Source organism: Procambarus clarkii, chromosome 90, assembly GCF_040958095.1.
Source record: "Procambarus clarkii isolate CNS0578487 chromosome 90, FALCON_Pclarkii_2.0, whole genome shotgun sequence".
Taxonomy (NCBI): domain Eukaryota; kingdom Metazoa; phylum Arthropoda; class Malacostraca; order Decapoda; family Cambaridae; genus Procambarus; species Procambarus clarkii.
Window position 1 is genome coordinate 9,280,795 of NC_091239.1, and position 19,329 is coordinate 9,300,123.

General features: G+C 40.3%; 1 protein-coding gene across 5 annotated transcripts in view; it reads right to left on the reverse strand.

The window, feature by feature from the left end:
* The window catches only part of LOC123746524 (tubulin polyglutamylase ttll-4), a 62,253-nt gene that overhangs the window by 39,048 nt on the left and 3,876 nt on the right, over positions 1-19,329 (reverse strand). For 2 of the 5 annotated variants that reach the window (XM_069318313.1, XM_045728072.2), the window contains exons 2-6: positions 11,940-12,757; positions 5,271-5,390; positions 4,823-5,044; positions 4,469-4,637; positions 1,916-2,048 (exon numbers count right to left, since the gene is read on the reverse strand). In XM_069318313.1, the coding sequence (XP_069174414.1) occupies positions 1,916-2,048; positions 4,469-4,637; positions 4,823-5,044; positions 5,271-5,390; positions 11,940-12,735 (1,440 nt within the window). In that variant the 5' untranslated portion in view covers positions 12,736-12,757. Of the gene's footprint in view, positions 1-1,915; positions 2,049-4,468; positions 4,638-4,822; positions 5,045-5,270; positions 5,391-11,939; positions 12,758-18,500; positions 18,709-19,329 lie in introns of those variants that run through there. The other 3 variants (XM_045728071.2, XM_045728074.2, XM_045728073.2) reach the window with 3 other exon arrangements.

Sequence of the window (19,329 nt, forward strand, 5' to 3'; positions counted from 1 at the left end):
ATACTGTGGGCTCCTGGGTCACCCAGAGCAACCCCTCAGTCAGGTGCCGACCAAAGACAACCGACACACTTGAAAGGAAGAATCTGAAAGACCTGCCAGATAGAGGCCTTTTCATTACATCCAACACTGGTTTTCTGGGAGGGCTACTGCGGTGGCTCACTGTTACTATCTCACCACAGAAAATAAAACAAGTAAGACCTACCAGAGGGAGAGCAGAAGACCAGAACCCTCGAGGGGAAGCAGCAACAGGTAACCCTACCAAACATAATAAAAGCCCAATGAAGCTCCAGCACATTATTAATGTGCTGCCAACATCTGTTACAATAACAAAAAAATCCAGAGCCCAAATATCAATCCATGACATAACTGAAACACACATTGTCAAATAACGAACATCATGGGGTTGAGGGCAGACTGAGTGAACCTGACAGCAATGTGGACACCCTGGAACAAAAGGCCTTGGAACAAAGAGCAAAGGGCACGGGTTCACAAACATCCTGGGTGTCCCGAGTGGTGCACAAATAATAGGATCACCGCAACTGGACAACAACTGATGTACCACCCAGCTCAACAAAGTCAACAACCAACAGATCCATCTGGAAGTCTGCCATCTCATTCTTTGACAAAGGAAGGAGTAGACTGTAGACAAAGATACTGCCCATCATGGACAAAAGAACAGAATCCTCGCTTCAGAAGTAGACCACGAAGCTCCCCAAGTACCTGACACCCAGAAGCGAGAGCCAACAAAAATGCCTTGGTAAAAAAAAAAAATCTTTGCCTGAATGGATGACCAAGAACCTAGCAAAGAAAAACCAAAACCTGATCTAGAGATAAAGAGAGTAAACCATCTTTGGGCTGAAAGAAACAGATCAATAGATGAAGGTAGCCAGTGGAGTGAGAAAGGCGGAAGCCCAGGGCTCGAGGAAGGAGGAACTCTGACAGGAGAAGCACTCATTAGTCACAAATGTCCAGTGAGGGCAGCTAACACCTGGCTAAACTGCCAGAAACCACGAACCCAAATAATAGCAAAAACAGTAATAGCAGCATACATGCCACAACCTTTCAGTCAGGAGTTAAGAAAAACACTGGCTAGAGGAGCAGACTACTCCCCAAATACCTAATAAAAAAGCAGGAAGCTCCTGCCACAGTTAGTGCCTGATAAATTACCCTTGAAGGGAGCAACAGGAAAGGAAACTGGGAAGCGAACAATATAAAGGACAACCAAGGGGACCGTCAGAGGTGATCTAACACAGCACGATGATAAGTTTTAAGTGCTGCAAAGAAATTTGTTACCATATAACAAAAGTGCAGAGCAAAAAAAAAAGAAAACGGGATCTCAAAGTATGGGAACCCAACCTCCAAAGTGACTGTACTGAAAATATTTTCAAAAAGGCCCATTAATGGAGAACTTCTTTCCCTTGTAAGAATTTAAGCTACAGTGGGCCAGGGATAGCAACAGGCTGGACTGCTGAAATTTGAAGAGAAAGCTTCCAAACCCTGAGCAGGGATCTGAACATTGACAACATCCAGTTCAAACTGGGCTGAAGAAGAAAAAAAACAATTACAGCATACTACACTCATTTTTGTTATACCTGGAGCAATAAATAACAAATTTCCATCTTCTGTAACAAAGGAGGGCATACTGGGAGTATCTGTGGTTATCAGGGTGTGTGCAAAATGGTTCAGGTAAGTTTTTAAATTTTGAGATATTGGTAAAGTTCCACTCATTCCCAAACAATTTTTTAGACGATTTTCAAACGTGCCACCAGGAAGCTCGTGGCCCAGTGACACAAGTGGCCCTACTACAGATATCTAATTACGTACCTCAAGAAACTTTGCTGTATTTGACAATCATTAAATTGAGTTCTTACAAGTACACCTTACTGGTTTCTGCCCGGTACAGTCTCTCACTCACCTGTATACCCGTGCCTCTAGCTGAAGCTGGGGGTTTAACGATCCATTTCTTCTTAACACCCTCCTTATCAAAAGCAGCTTTCAAAGCCTTCATGTCCCCCGGAAGCACAAATGTCTTGGGAATAAAACCAAACCTGAAAATATACGGCATAATTAAAACAATCATTTAAATTATTGGTGTGAACCAAATACTTTATCATACTGTCTTGTGACTATATATATAAACAATTTATGAAACCCATATCAATTAAGATGCAAGTAAAATGTGTGCATGGTAAAATCAATAGGGTGCAGCTATCTATGGCAAAATAAGAGCATCAAATGTAACGAAACACTACTTTTATATCGAACTCTCAGCGACTCTCTGAGCTATAGCACCGATTCACACGAGTTGTCATCAACAATGAAACAACTGACATTTTTAGAGGCCTACCAAAACCACAGGGCCATAATCCAAATTACTCAAACGAGGGAAGCAGAGAGATTTCAAAACGCCCAACACCAAGGTTAACAGTATTACACTTGCTGTGTTTAATGAGTGTTTATCATTAACAGTCTCAAAGCATGTCAACAGATATTTAGACATAGCCAAACCTCCCATATTCAACACGAGGTGGTAGTCAGGTCCCCGGCATAGGTGGAGGGTTGTCGCCAGCTAGTCTATAATAAATTACGAGCCATTCATTACATTCCCCCTATTTTATTTTAGTATTGAAACCCCCTCAGTGGCTTTTCTGAGCCACTGAGGGGGTTTCAAGCACAACAGTGCTTCTGTAAAATTTTTTTTTTTTTTTAAACCAGAGTAATAGTGTGTGGGCTATCACACTAAACATCAATAATCAATGCATAATGAAAGGCATATGAAACCACAGAACTTTATAAGCTCCATTCCTTAAACACCATTCAAAGCCATAACCAAGAGCAGGTATGAACTGCCAATACCAGAGGAGTTATGACCAAGTGTACATAAAAAATTACAGTCTTAACTGCATCAACTCCTTAACACTAGATCTTGTTACCTAAACAAGTTCAAAGCACTAACATAAACAGGGGTAACTCAAAAGGGGTAAACCCTTGAGAAAAATGTAAATCCTCAAAGAAGTTAACTTAGGTTAGCATGAGCATCACAAACAGGCTAGTTATCTTGAGATGATTTCGGGGCTTTAGTGTCCCCACGGCCCGGTCCTCGACAAGGCCTCCACCCCCAGGAAGCAGCCCGTGACAGCTGACTAACACCCAGGTACCTATTTTACTGCTAGGTAACAGGGGCATAGGTTGAAAGAAACTCTGCCCATTGTTTCTCGCCGGCACCTGGGATCGAACCCAGGACCACAGGATTACAAGTCCAGCGTGCTGTCCGCTCGGCCGACCGGCTCCCCAAACTAGCTATGAAACAACCCCTAAATGAATGCCAGGCATGATTAAAAGTTTAATATCACACAATGTGACTGGCCAACACAATCATGAAGCATAAATCAAGATACTATACTGTATAAATGTAATGAAACACCATTTTTCTGGTGGGCAAGACCAATTCTTGCCTAATGAAGCCAGAACAAAAATCTGGCTCACTATGACGCAAGGTGAGCTTGAGGATCAGATCAACTTAAAACCAATAAGAAACCTACCAGGAAGCATATGTGCAACAAAACAAGCGATTGCTTAAAAGAAATTAGTAACCCTCGAGTAAACATGACAAATGAGTGTTGCTCTGTCGGAAACAATGTTACTGTTATAAGCCTAACTGCCACCAGATGGCAGCTCAGGTCACCCAGGGTCTCGGCCAGCCTGCACCCTCAATCAAAAGCTGAACTTGTTGGGGTTCATGTTTTCATTTAAGCAATGATTTGTTTTGCTGCACCTATTGCTTTCTGATGGGTTTAATTCTGGTTTTGGATTGATCTCCGATCCCCAAACACTTCTTCACCACCTACGGTGAACCAGATTCTGGTCCTAATTTCCAGGAGGCGACAGATGGCTCTCAAATGTCTAGTGTGGGAGATCTGAGGCTTGGTATCTGTCTGATAGATGAGAATGTATGCTAGTTATCATTGTAAAAGCACTACAATCACCTATTGTGGTCAAGTGCTCAATAACTCGTTACACTATACAATGTCTAACATCTCTATTCCTGTCCATGTAGGACAGAACAAAAAATATATATGCTGGTTGGTATTGGCTACATCTTTGGTATGAAAAATGAAAAGTGCATTAACAATATTTCAAGGAAATATACATACAGTTCTGTAAATATGAACACTAGTCTCTCCCCACATTTATGAGATGGAAAAGCATCAGGCCAAAGAAAAAACACATTCTAAAAAGATAATTAGAGATATTAAGTATCACTCGGTCATTCATTGTATCATTCATATGAACCAAGTCATTGCTGAGACAAATAACAATCAACACAGGGAAATAAACTGACAACATTTCAGTCCATCTAGGACAGACCAAAATGTCGTCACTTTCATTTTATTGTGTACATGTTGGTCGAGTTACTTATCACTAACACTATCCAATCGACTCTAAATACTGAATTACATTAACTTACTCATCCTTCCCAAATTTTGTCTGAAGTCGCACAAAGTTCTTCCATAGTTTATCCTTTCGGCCAATTTGGAAAGTACCTGGGAAGTGGTTAATCTTCTGAAACTCCCGCACAGCTTTAAAGCAGGGCGACTTCATGTGCTTGCCCCAGGTACCACACCACTGCAACGTTTCTAATCACGAAGAAAAAATATCAAAATTTATATTTTACAGTACTTAAATTTAATATATAGTAAATTCATACAATGCTTGAAACTAAAAAACACAGCCTTAAATTTGTATTATCATTATATTTTTATTATTATTATTTAGAAAGCTATATGAAGCTAGTAAACACTTAAAAAATAACTTTACTAACTCTTTGTTATCCTGAATCCAGAATTCGATATGGTTTTTCGAACAATGAGCGGTGTGATATTTGTAAATCGCCATTTAAGTAGTCTCCCAATAACTAGAGGAAATTCCACAGTTTTCTCATTGTACTGGCAGAAGTTTATTGATGGCGGAACATGCGAGAACAGACTAGGACTCAAGGACGGGAGGGGAGAAGGCGCTGGAGTTTCGGCATATAGTAATGAGCCTGCAAAAATAAATATCAAATATATAAATGTCAATGAATTTCATGATAATTGTCTTGATCAAATCAATTTTAATCTCAGCCTATCGGCAGAGGATGACGAGGCTGCTTTCGGCCGAGGTTTCACTACTTTATAAAATACAAACATTTGTCTACACATTTAACATTATACAACACACCAATAAATGTATACATAGCCTGCAGTAATTATTTCATTCGTTAAACTTACCATCTTCATTTGCTGCAACTCCATGTTCATTAATACATATTGTGTTGAGAGCCTCGCTTGCAACAGATCGCAGGGAACACGTCGACCCAACTGTCACACAGCTTATTACACTCTGATCATCTGAAAAATATTTGATTTGATCAGATACAAAATAATTGAATATTTTATATTGAGAATATTTAGACTTCACAATCAATTGTAGTGTGTTTACAGGAATGAGTGTGAAGTTATGCTATAGCCTCTTGTCATGTGTAACGATTAATAAATTTTGTGTTTTATTAATTATTGCTTATGAACACACATGCTTATATGCTTTTGAATGTGCGCACACAGTTGTGATTAGTTGGATTAATTTAGAATTCTGTAGATGGTAATAGATGGCAAAACCATCGCAAACATCAAAATCTTAAATGACAAGGATTACAACTAACACTAGAGTACCATGAGCATAACTTTCATCCTGTAATTACACAACATATACACAGATACACACACAGGCAAATATGCAAATAGAGTAGACGTACCAAATTATGAGGGAATAAGGAATTCAACCTACCTGGAGATGACAGAACTGAACATAGGAGTTACGGGGGGGCTGTTCTCGAGACATGACGTGACTACAGTTGCTCGAGATATAACAATGGGTTATGGACATTGCAACTACTATGGCACATCACCTGCCTTGCATCATGACAAACTGTAAGCAACCTCTACAGTGGGGTAGAATTATTCACTACAAACACCTCTATTGGCAACAGAGGTAAATATACCTTATAATACAGTTCCTACGTTTCACATTGCTTGTCTGGTAACAACTATGGATTATATACATCAATAGTTGTGTTACATAATTCTATATATATACACTAGGAGTAAATGTGGAGTAGTGACACCTCAAGCAGTGACAAGGAGTTACTTCACTTCTCTTTACCAGAGACAGTGCACCGTTCCTACACAAAAATTGGGGTCCTCGCAGTGTGGCCACTGTCATCAACCAGAAGTTGAGCAGTGTGCTACCAGGGGCAGGGGACCCCATAATGGCACGAGTGCCATATATACTGTATCAACATTCATCTGTCGCAGACAAAATATTCATTACACAAACAGAAAACCCTACCCCAGAGGGATGCAAACTGTACATTTACTACAAGAATGATACATCTACATCCCCTACATCCTACCAAGGATGAATCCCATACTCTACATGAATCCCCTACATCTACCAAGAATGATTCTACATAATAAACATTGGGCATTGTATTAGAAATGTTTATAAGACTCCAAACTTAAAAGTTTAAAATTTAAGACTTTCGCCTTAGAGCTAGATGACGCCACCAAGAGATTTTCTCTCCTGCGACACCTTGACCAAAATGATGAAATGGACATGGCCTCAGCCCTTTATGTGCACTCTTCACTAAGGACATGGATGCACATCATAACCTTACCCCGCCCAAAAGCCAGTAAGAGCATCAACATCATGCTCAATGTTCAGAAACAACTCTGGGACAACAGCCAATGCCCAGGAACTACTGAAAAATTCCCGGGGGTAGAAATAGCCTAAACTACTCTATCCCTTTGAGATGTAGTTCTTTCCTGTCTGAATAAACATTCTTCAACTTGAATGATTCCTTGGAGGAAGAAGGTAAGGGAACTATGAGGAGAAAGCACCAAGCCACTACGACTATAGCACTTGGAAGGGTTAAGGATACGGATTTGAGATGAGACGACAGGAAGGAATTGTGCCCAACCACTTGGACAGTCAGGAATTGAGCACTGACCTGCATGAAGCAAGACCGTCGCTCTACTGTCCAGGCCAGGTATTGCACACTGACCTGCATGAAGCAAGACCCTCGCTTTACTGTTCAGGCTAAGTGGAAGAGCACAATTCCTTCTCTCCATCCCATCCCAAATCCTTATCCCAAGACCTTCCAAGTGCTAGTCATAATGGCTTGACACTTTCTCCTGATTAGTTCCCCTCCATTCCTCCTACAAGAAAACTTGGAGGACGAATGGAAGGGGAACTATCCCTTGTTAGGATAGGGGACAGTGAACTATTCCCTTGTAAAACTGACAGCTCCACCTCTGTCCAATCTCCAACTGACCAATTTGCTCTAATGCCAGTCATGTCCAAACCAAGAAGATACTGTGGAACATCTGTACTATCTAAGGTTTCGTGCAGTACTTGCGAGACTTTAGTATGTGCCCTTCTCTCCTGCCTCACTGTTCCCCTTTTTCCTGGCCGGGGTAAGCAACAACACTAGACATGAGATTCTTTGAAATGATTTTCACTTCATCACACTTTGTCATCTGAAGAGGCTGTAGGAGAATACAGCTCTTTTGACATTTTCTAAAAAACAAGCAGCTGGTGTGTATCTGATGTTAGGATCACAATCCCTTCTAAATTAACAACAGCAATGAGTAAACTTAACTTCTGAGCTCCTGTATGTTCATGGCTACAGTACACTAATGGGATAGCAAAGCAAGATAATATGTTGAATGATATTGCCTTCACCTCCTTCCCTCATCACAATTGACTTGAGAATGGTCCAGGACGGACCAAAACGCCGTTGTCCCTTCACTTTCTAGTGTGTGGTTTGGTCAACATGTTGAACTTAATAACCCTTCAGACATTTTATGTGTGCTTGGTTGTTTGTTGGTTGGTTGGTTGGTTGGTGTGAATTTGTGGGTGGGGAAATCATGTACTGTACATACATTTGAAAATAATATGTTTACTCAAAATGATACACAGCCTATTAAGTCCATGGCAGATCTATTATCGTGAGGGTGGTCAGAAGATTCAGCTTGCGGACATGTTCGTTAAGCGAGATTTTGCATACTTGTACGGAAATGCTATGTTAAAATGGAATGATATTTTACTTTCCTAAGTAAATTTAATAATTTTCTGGGATGATGGTAACTAAATTTATTTCTTTTTCTATTGTCAGAATGTTTATGACAGCATATTACCACAGAAAAATATTGTACAGTATTTGGACACGTTTAATTTTACTGTGTTCTTATTGCCTGTACTGATTAAGTCGTGACCCTTTTTCTCCTTGCTATTATCTTTATCTGGCCGTATTGTGCTAGGTCTTCCCTTTCCTCGCCTGATACATCTATCTCATTTATTACCTCTTTTGCTTCTGCATCTGTTTCTATTCCCTCGTTTGTGACAGCCATCTTGAGTCCCTCACGTTTGACGATTTATGGCCGTGTGGTATGGTACTGTATCTAGGTTTGTTTAAGATGTTCCAAATAGTCAAGTCTTCCTTGCAAACCCAAAGGAAGTGACGGTGTTGCACATTATTAATGTACAGTATCATTATTATTTAATTGTAAACAGGAAAAGTAAAACCCGTTTTACATACACAACATGCAATTCCCTATGCAGGCGATGAGTCACAATAACGTGGCTAAAGTATGTTGACCAGACCACACACTAGAAGGTTAAAGGGGGGATGACGATGTTTCGGTCCGTACTGGACCATTCTCACAATCGACTTGAGAATGGTCCAGGACGGACCGAAACTTCGTCGTCCTTTCACCTTCTAGTGTGTGGTCTGGTCAACATGCAATTCCCTGTGTTGGTTTATTTAAGTTTCCAACAAGTTTCCACAAATGACCCTGTTTACCACCACATTTACTGCTCGTTTGGCAAGGAGGGTCAATGTCTCGTACAAGTGGGGGGGTAGGATAACGACGCAGTTGCTTGCTTCATTTTTGTGTCCGTACCGTATACGGAAAACTTGTGTATTTCGTTATATACCTTTATATTAATGCAGTACTTTTATCTACGTACATCAATCACTAATTCCAATTTGCCGGCCCATTTATTTAAATCATTACTCTGCTGTCTGGTGATCCATTGGTGGTGGTGGCATTCCTTCAGTCATTTGTCAATTATAGACGAGTTGCCAGTTTAATTGATCTTATTTAATTTATTAACCTAGTTATCCGTGTGCCATTACTGTACTTTAAATTAAAAATATGACTATATATTATCCAAATCTCACCATTAATAATTTCACAGCACTACTGATGGGTTACTCAAGGGAAAATTCCATGCACTGTATTTTCTGGCTTCAAGGCAGCCATCTCTGGTATCCTAGGCTCTCATGTCTGTGGTCCCAAGACTATTAGGACTACTTGAAGTTTTCAATTATCAAATTCCCACCAAGTTATGCATTATTTTCTGCCTTCCAATGTCTACATTTCTTGCATTACATGTTGTGACTTCACTGGATGTTCCAAGCTTCGCTAGAGGTCTTAATATTTTTCGACGTATCGCTACTGAAATTTTCACGGCACTGGCATTCCCAGTTATTTTCTACTTGACACAAAAGGTCAATATCAGTCACAGTCTTTTTCTAAATGTTGCAAAACACTTCATTATAGCTTTGATCAGAGTTCTGTTACAGTATCACTCAAACATCCTAAATTATTTATTGTTTTAAATTTTTTGTACACAGCATACATGGGTAACTCCACAGCGTACACACTAATTACCCATGGGCAAGCGTATTTCTCACAAAAAATAAACAAAAATGCTAGTGGAGGAAGTCCAGCTGAGAATTTGATTGGTTTGAATATAGAGTACAGAACCTAAGCTAACAATTTCCAAAAAGTACATTTGATAAATGAAAAGTTAATGTCCTTATATGCATTTCATAAAATACTGTACCAAATGTTAACCAGAGCACACACTAGAAGGTGAAGGGACGACGACGTTTCGGTCCGTCCTGGACCATTCTCAAGTCGACACAATGGACTTGAGAATGGTCCAGGACGGACCGAAACATCGTTGTCCCTTCACCTTCTAGTGTGTGGTCTGGTCAACATACTTCAGCCACGTTATTGTGACTCATCGTCTGCATACTGTACCAAAATCGACGACATACAGGATTTTAACAAACACATAAAACATGTGCCTTTTAAAACCGATATTGCCAATGAGACTTTCCACAGGCAAATACTAACAAGGTGCATCACTCTTATCCACTAATATGTTACTCACACTTCTATGGTAGCCAAACTGAATTTTTTCTACGCTTTGAACACTTGCGAGGTTTATCATTCTTATGCACCATCCCCTGAGTCTTCATATGTCCAAGTTAGCCGAATATCAACTTGGACATATGAAGACTCGCAGGATAGTTCAGATTAGACACTTGAATGGTTCATCAAACATTTCTGGTTTCTCACACTTTCGTTAGAATACTGTAGTTGTATCTTGCTGCTTTTTGGTGTTTTCAATATATAAGTCTGTCATTATATTTCGTCAGTTTTGCTCTGCACCAAAGTGGTATTCAAACGGGTTCCTGTGTCCCGCAGAACTATTATAAGAAGTACTCGCAACTTCAGCATCTTTGTCAAAATCTGTCGAGCCTACTTCCATTCCTAAATAAACAACATCCAGCACATTATGGCTATTTATTTTCCCTATGAAGTGTAGCATGGCATTTATTTTTAGTTTGTTGTATTCCCCAAGCAATTTGATGATAATTTTTATAGTCCAGAGACCAACGTTACATCATTTGCCATGCTGGCCTCCGGACACATCATATTATGTCTAGTATTATCCTTCCTAGATATTACCAGTGTCAGCATAACTTCGAGAATCCTTCATCTGCCTGAAAGGAATAACAGCCAAAATTCTTCATTTTAGAGAACATTTTGATAAAAATATTTTCCTTGCGATTCATGTAGGAGACTTGCATTTCCATATTGAAAATGATAGTAAAAGCCATTTTCAACAAATGGTCATTTTATCTACCGTATTATTATGGAAGATGTGCAGATGATCTAACAATTTCTTTAAGCCAGTTTACTGAAGATGCAGGACACAGGTTTTTAAGCCGCCGACGTCCAGAGACTGGCGATTGTTCAGGAAGCAGTGGACTTAGACTATATAGAAAGTTTTAAAATACAGTAATTCATTACGTTTCAGTTGCCATCGCCGAGCCTTTTATGATAAACATACAACATGTGCTTATATTTATCAAATTTCTCAAACCATGTGTGCTATAACTGCTAACACAATCTTTCAACAGCCTGTTGGATTTTAATGTAAGTGTTAAGGACTATTTTTATTAAAGTGCCTACGATATAATACATACTGTACCTGAAGTATATTTCAGCATTTGGACATCATCTTGTCATCAGAAATACAAGACAGAATTGAGATTAACATAGGAGAGGTAAAAATATACCTGAAAGAACTGAAAGGAACAAAAGCAGTAGAACCAGATCAAATAACATTGCTACTGAATGAAGCTGCAGGATCTTGTGTTACACATTAACTATAGCATTCAACATTACACTAGAGATCGGAGAGTTACCAAAACTCTGGAAAAGGCAAATGTAGTTACAATATTCAAGAAAGGGGAACATGTAAAGCACTAAACTATAGACCAGTGTCATTAACACACATTCCATGCATGAATCTAGAATATATATTATTAACGAGAAAATCAATAAGGAGACTCGAACCAGTGATTAAGGAATGCCCAGACACGTACCTAACTCCTGTAACAGGTACAGTGGCATTCAAGATTATACAACTTATAACAAGTCATGGTACAGGGGTAAGGTGTACAGCTGGGAGTTCCTTGATCACTGGTTCAAGTCTCCTCATTGCTCCTGCTCGATTGATCTTCTCATAAAACTTACCTTCGCCACAACTTTCATCGTCTTCATTATTAGTGAGGGTTAGTTCATCCTCCTCCTCCTCTTCTGAGGAATCCAGGTAGTTGTCATCATCTTCCAACTCCTCGGCAGGTTCACAAGAGCCATTAATATCTGAAGGGTGTAATACAGACACGTTGACCCCTACACCCGAACACCCTTCCGGTAACTGTGTCACATATTCTAAAGTTGCAGCACAATGTGGAGACAGTCCACCACTTCCCATTCCATTGAGTAAGGGTCTATGGCTTGGAAAAATTCCAACTACTAAATTTTGTTCAGTCAAATCTATTTTACCGTTATTTTTACACTCTCGAGTACTGTCACTTCTGACACCATCACTGGTCAGTAGGCTGCTTAGATTATCACTATTACTATCCCATTTAGTACAAGAACAGGAGGGTTCCATACTTTGCGTATTTATATCTTGTCCTTCTAGTCTAGTTCTAACATTACGTTCACACAAAGGGGTAGGTTCCCCTTTAATACAACAGTCTGTAGGAGGTATGGCACTATCTTGACAGGTGGCTAATGATTCCATTGAATCCGACCCACTTTTGGTACGTTGACGTTTATTGTGCAGTGGGAATGGAGCATTTTCACTCTCCGCAACACCAGAGTTTTCAGGGCTGTGTCGTTTGCAAATAGCTTGCTGTGTTGAGTTTGAGGGTGGCCTGGTAGGAGACACATCCGAAACCTTCATAGTGTTTTGCTCTTGCCCACCTACCAAGGGGTTGAGGGGTGGCCGCTGTGAAGGCCACACACATGGAAGGCTGGACATCCTACCCTCACGCCAACATTATCTGCAAAAAATATAACGGCTGCTATTATGATGTGTGACAATCATTCCATGCACTTTCTCAGAGGAAGAGATTTTTGTGTTAACTTCAATTTTTAGTAAAAAGAAAGGCCAAAATTAATTCATTATTTTGTATGAAGCCAGATAGATAACCACACCAATGTGTACATCTCAGACATTACTGTGAATGGTTAAATATTTTGTGTGTATGTACACTAAAGGATTATTTTAAGTATTTAAATCCCAAGGCTTATCAAGTGAGCAGATGATGAGTCACAATAACGTGGCTGAAATATGTTGACCAGACCACACACTAGAAAATGAAGGGACGACGATGTTTTGGTCCGTCCTGGACCATTCTCAACTCAATTGTGTTTGAGAATGCCCATTCTCACAATCGTCTTGAGAATGGTCCTGGACGGACCGAAACGTCATCATCCCTTCATTTTCTAGTGTGTGGTTTGGTCAACTTATCAAGTGAATGCATTAAACAATTTAAAAAAAAGGGCAGAAAATTTTTTTTTGCAGCCAACACAAGCAACTCAACAAGTCATGTGATGATTTGTGAAATGTGTTCATATCATGATTTACATTTTGTGCTTGCTTGAATATCAGTGTTGAAGAATGTGGTTCCAATAGCTCAATGATGTCCTAGCAATCATGGAAGGCATAAAATAATTTGTAGACCTAGACGTACTGTAGCTTAACGTCTGCACAACCATTAAAATGAGACTAACACTTACATGTCCAACAAAGATCATCACTGTACAAGAGTAATTTGATATTCCCCTTACATATGCATTCCTCTTCCTCACTATGAGAAACTATAAGGTGAAAAGATCATCAGGGCAAATGGGGGGGGGGGGGGGACCTTTGACAAGCTGCCGGCTTCCTGTCCTCGTCAAGGCTACTAGTGTTAGTGGCCGTAAGATAAATTCAGGTAAATTATGTACATAGTACATAAACATAGTACAATAATCTGGTTCACACTGCTGCTCCTGCTGCCAATGTTGTTGACGTCTACTCTATTTCCTGTTTGTCTTGTCCTCTCCAATATTTCGGTAAAACCGGCCACACACTGAATAACAGACTACAGTATTATAGTACTGTATAGATAATACTAAATTGTATATTGTATTATTTTGTGTTAAGTCTGCTGACACAAACAATGCTCCCTTCTGTCATGTTTGGGATATCATCTTATGGATTGGTCTTTAAAATAATTTTTCCTGCCTCTACGCTTCACAGAAGAAGTCTTATCAAACTGGCTCCAATATACGAAATGCCCAACACAAACACTAGTCCTGGCTGTGTTGCTGTTAACTCTTCCAGCAACTCCTTGTAAGTTATCTATCACAGTACATACAATACTTAAATGCTCTAACCTTCTTAAACATGATCTAACTTTGCTTCAGTGCCTCCAGGCTCTCTCTCCTTTCTGTCCCTTATGTCACTAGACTTTTTTTCTTTTTCTTTCTGCCATTTGGCCTTCAGCAGGTTTCTTTATTACAGTATATTTTCCTTCTCATTTTTCTTACTTTTTCTTTCCTTTTCCTTCTCTTACACGTAACCATTATGAGTAAGTATTACGAGTATCCTGTTGCCACGTGAATCCGCTGCATAGTAGTGGAACTGCCTTTTCCCCTCACCTTCAATGCCTATGCACTATAAGTCTACCTTTACACCAGCCCAGATGAGCCATCAGTCCTGCCACCTCTCCATACCCCCCAAGGCCTGGCACGGCCTGGTACGACTCAAGAGGCAAGCCGTGGTGGTAAGGTAGCTGTCTTCAGTACACCAGTATATCTTCATGCTTTGTATTCATCGAATTTCTTACAGTTTATGTTTGCATTAATTTTCATATTGTTCACCTTTCCATTACATGATACATAGCCAAGTGTTTTCCGGTGCAATTTTTGTTCATTAATATTTCAGTAAATTGTTTTAATTATTTATTGGATGATTTTCATTTGTTTCCACCCGCGACTTACACACTGCAAGGGTCAATAGCAGCATTTTTTTTTTATTTTATTTATTTGAGGGAGAGCCATACCATCTTGGTTAAGTATAGCTGCGATACCACAACCCGTCACACTGTACTTTACCCAATACTCTTATTTCTTACCTTTATTATCTTATTCTACTTTCATTTGTCTTTTTTTAATTACACAGCTTAATAATAGCCCAGAATGGACCGAAACATCATCGGTTCTTCACTTTCAATTGTGTAAATTGTGCGCCAACTTCTCAGCCACGTTACAGTATTGTGACTCGTCAGCACATGAACACATCCTTCCCTACTGTATTTACCTTACATGTCCCCCCCTACCACCACCACCACCATCCCATGAACACATCCTTCACTATTTACCAGCTTCCCCCATAACTTTCCACAGCTCTTTCCTTTCTACAAAATAATTTCTTATTTCTTACAAAGTCCTCAAATCCATTTTCTCCAAGATTCTTCCTATATTTTTTCCCTCCCAAACATTATCCTTACAATCTTATTTACAATTACAGGTACTGCCATTCAATCTTTCTACTTACATCACTTTGTTCAGATTTCTGTAGCAATCTTTCTCCTTGCATCACTTTTCTTCAACAAGATGTCACTTTCAATCACCTTAAAACACACACACACTCACACCTAATGATTGTATGTTATCTATCAAATAAATTTGGCATGACCTAATGTCTTTCCTGGATACAGTACCACTATTGTAGCAGGAACAATGTCTGCCACTCACCCATAAAGCTCCAGTCCCCAGCACTTATACTGGTAAGTGTTCCCTGATCTAACCCACAATTAACAACAGTATACAGGCTCTAGTTTTCTTCAGTGACAAGGCACAATGTGTATGAGCAGCGAGGCTCAATACAACTAGAAAAGCGAGTACAATACAGCAAGATGAACAGAAAAAGTAACTATGGGAGCCGGTCGGCCGAGCGGACAGCACGCTGGACTTGTGATCCTGTGGTCCTGGGTTCGATCCCAGGCGCCGGCGAGAAACAATGGGCAGAGTTTCTTTCACCCTATGCCCCTGTTACCCAGCAGTAAAATAGGTACCTGGGTGTTAGTCAGCTGTCACAGGCTGCTTCCTGGGGGTGGAGACCTGGTCGAGGACCGGGCCGCGGGGACATTAAAAATAAAAAAGCCCCGAAATCATCTCGAGATAGCCTCAAGATGGGAACTCGCACCCCCACCTTACCTTGCTGTTACCTTGCATTGATTCTGGGAGTCAAGGTCCCATGGCCCGGTCACTGACCAGGCCTCCTGGTTGATGGTCTGGTCAACCAGGCTGTTGGACATGGCTGCTCACAGCCTGACAGCCACACATAAAGGATCTGCCTTTAGTGACAAGTACAACACATTACGTGCTACATGATTAAAAATAAATTCACTTGTATGTAGGCCTTGGTGATCATAAGGGCAAGCAGTGGAAGAACACGGATAATGTTATCTGGTTCGGTGAAGATGTTATTCTTCATATCCCTTTAACATATACCAGTACTGCCACATAACACACAACTTCAGCATTAATTCCGACATGTGTTAGCGAACAATTTATCAAACATGATACACAGCAAATTTTTTGTGCAATCCTAGTCATTTCCATGATGACTGTAAATGCAAAGCAGCATGGTATAAATAATAAATGATGCAAAGATGCCTTCATCCAGACCCATGTTCGGCAGTTACACGTTACCCATCAGATATCTGTGCCACCATTTTCTACAACTTAAAAGCAGTAGAAAATCAGGCACGTCTTCACAAACCTGAATAAATAACTAGTAGAAATCTATTCTATAGAAGAGAATGTACAGTATGTTCGTGTCTATCCAAAACTGGAGGCCAGATCCTTGGGGCTAGTCTCGCCAAAATTTGCAGGGAGAATGGTCTGGGTTGGACACAGGCTGGTTGGGATAGTTAAATGTTTTAAGAAATATTAGTAATTACAAAGACCCCCCCCCCCAGCAATTTTCATGGAGTCAAGTGTGAAATGTCATGTTTACCCCGAGGGTCACTAATACTAGTAGACTCGACGAGGACCCCCAATCAACCTGTGTCCAACCCAGACTCTCAGACCATTCTCCCTGCAAATTTTAGCGAGACTAGCCCCAAGGGTCTGGCCTCCAGCTTTCGAGAGGACACGAAGCCAACAGTTTGCCAATGGTCTACCCACCCCCCCGTTTGCCCTAATCTTTTCCAGTTGAATTTTAAAATTTAACTGTTTACATTTACAGTTTCGCCGGGTAGGCGGTTCCATCGGTTTATAACCCTGTGGGTGAAAACGCATCTATTCTCAGTCCTAAATTGTGGCTTGTTGAGCTTGAAACCGTTGCTCCTTGACTGTGTTACATCTGACCTTTGGAAGAAATTGTACAGATCAACATCCTCCAAATAGTTCAGTATTTTTAAGTTTTAATAAGACCCACCCTGTCATGCCTGGTTTGCAGCGTTAGCCCTGTGGCTCTCAACCGGTTCTGATATGAAAGTTGACTTGGATCTGGAATGATTTTTGTTGCCCGGTGTTGCACCTTCTCCAGAGCAACTATGTCTTTCTGAAGACAAAGTCTCCAAGCCTGGATGCAATACTCCAGGTGGGGACGCACCATAGACTTATACAATTGAACGACTTTATTCTTTTCCTTAAAGTTACAAAGTAATCCCAGAGCGCCGTCAATGAAAAAAAAGGCATCTAAAAGACCCATACAGTAATTTTTAGTGTCTTTCAAGGAGGTAAAGTAAGATAATTATCAGGAGAAAGTGCCATGCTGTAGCCCTAAGTGACTATATAGCACCTGGAAGGGATACAAGGTAGGCTAAATGAAGGCCAATGTGATGCTAAATAAAGGCCAATGTGATGCTAAATAAAGGCCAATGTGATGCTAAATAAAGGCCAATGTTGTGCTAAATAAAGGCCAATGTGATGCTAAATAAAGGCCAATGTGGTGCTAAATAAAGGCCAATGTGATGGTAAATAAAGGCCAATGTGGTGCTAAATAAAGGCCAATGTGATGGTAAATAAAGGCCAATGTGGTGCTAAATAAAGGCCAATGTGATGCTAAATAAAGGCCAATGTAATGCTAAATAAAGGCCAATGTGGTGCTAAATAAAGGCCACAGTGGTGCTAAATAAAGGCCACAGTGGTGCTAAATAAAGGCCATAGTGGTACTAAATAAAGGCCACAGTGGTGCTAAATAAAAGCCACAGTGGTGCAAAATAAAGGCCAATGTGGTGCTGAATAAAGGCCAATGTGATGCTAAATAAAAGCCACATTGGTGCTAAATAAAGGCCACGTACGCGCACCCAAACCAGAGACAATGACCTTGGCCATTTTCTAACCCTCCTACATTCCCAATATACAGTTTCGAGGGCCGAGGAAGATATTAATGCCTGAGGGAAAAGTGTGAGGGAGAGAGAGAAGAGCAGCAGGAGGGAGAAGAGAAAGAGAGAGAGAGGACACAGAGAGGCAGCGAGCTCACCTGACCAACACATCACCACTAACAAACCACTATCATATCTCTCCTCTTCTCACACACCTCTCTAGCCTCTTCCCACTAAATTCCAACACTCTAGCAGCGATCCTCACCCCCGACACCCATATCACTTGCCGCAAATCAACATTAATCAGCGATATTGTCATAATTCTCGACGGGATCTCATGGCCCCTTCAATCTTCGTTCAGGACCCCGACACAATGGCTATTTGGCCTAGATATAACATTAAATTCCGCGTTACTCACAATATCCCGCCACGCCACAGCATGCCTGGCTCGTAGCTGGGTGTCCCTGGTGTGCTCCGGCGGCGTGTGAGGGGCACCAGTCACCGGCGAGGGCCCAGGGGAGGGAATATATTAGAGGAGTCTGGTTGAAGGTAGAGGAGAAGATCTGGCCATGTCTGGAGCGGAGGTACCGGGCTGGCCCCTACTCTGCGCATGCGCACACGCGCCATCTTTGAACACCCAAAACAATCATATGGGACTTATTTATATATTTATTTATTTATATACAAATATATATACATTGAGGGTTAAGACAGTACATAGAAATGATGTCGGTTTTATATTCTTGTAAAGCCATTAGCACGTATAGCGTTTCGGGCAAGTGATATTGGGTTATTACATCAATTTATACCTAATTTTTATTTATCTTCATTGTGTAAGTTTTAACACTAAATTGAAATTGAAATAAGTTTATTGAGGTAAAATACACACAAAGGGATGAGGTAGCTCAAGCTATTCTCACCCCGTTCAGTACATCGTGTTAATACATACATAGACACACATCACAAACAATAAACATTTTACCAAACATTCTGAGAGATAAACATCTACATTTCCTAGCTTTAACACTAATTATAAAAATCAACATCATTTTTATTCATATGTGCATACTTGCAAAATGAGTTACAAACGGACTGTGGGATTTCTAGATCATTGGGCATCTTCAACTCCATTGAACATCTCTCGTCAAATCTACCTTAAAATCTACTTTGGAGATTTCTTTGGCCAATCAGAAAATGATGAATGTTATTTTCACGATTTATATGAGATTTTTAGAGACTCGTCAATT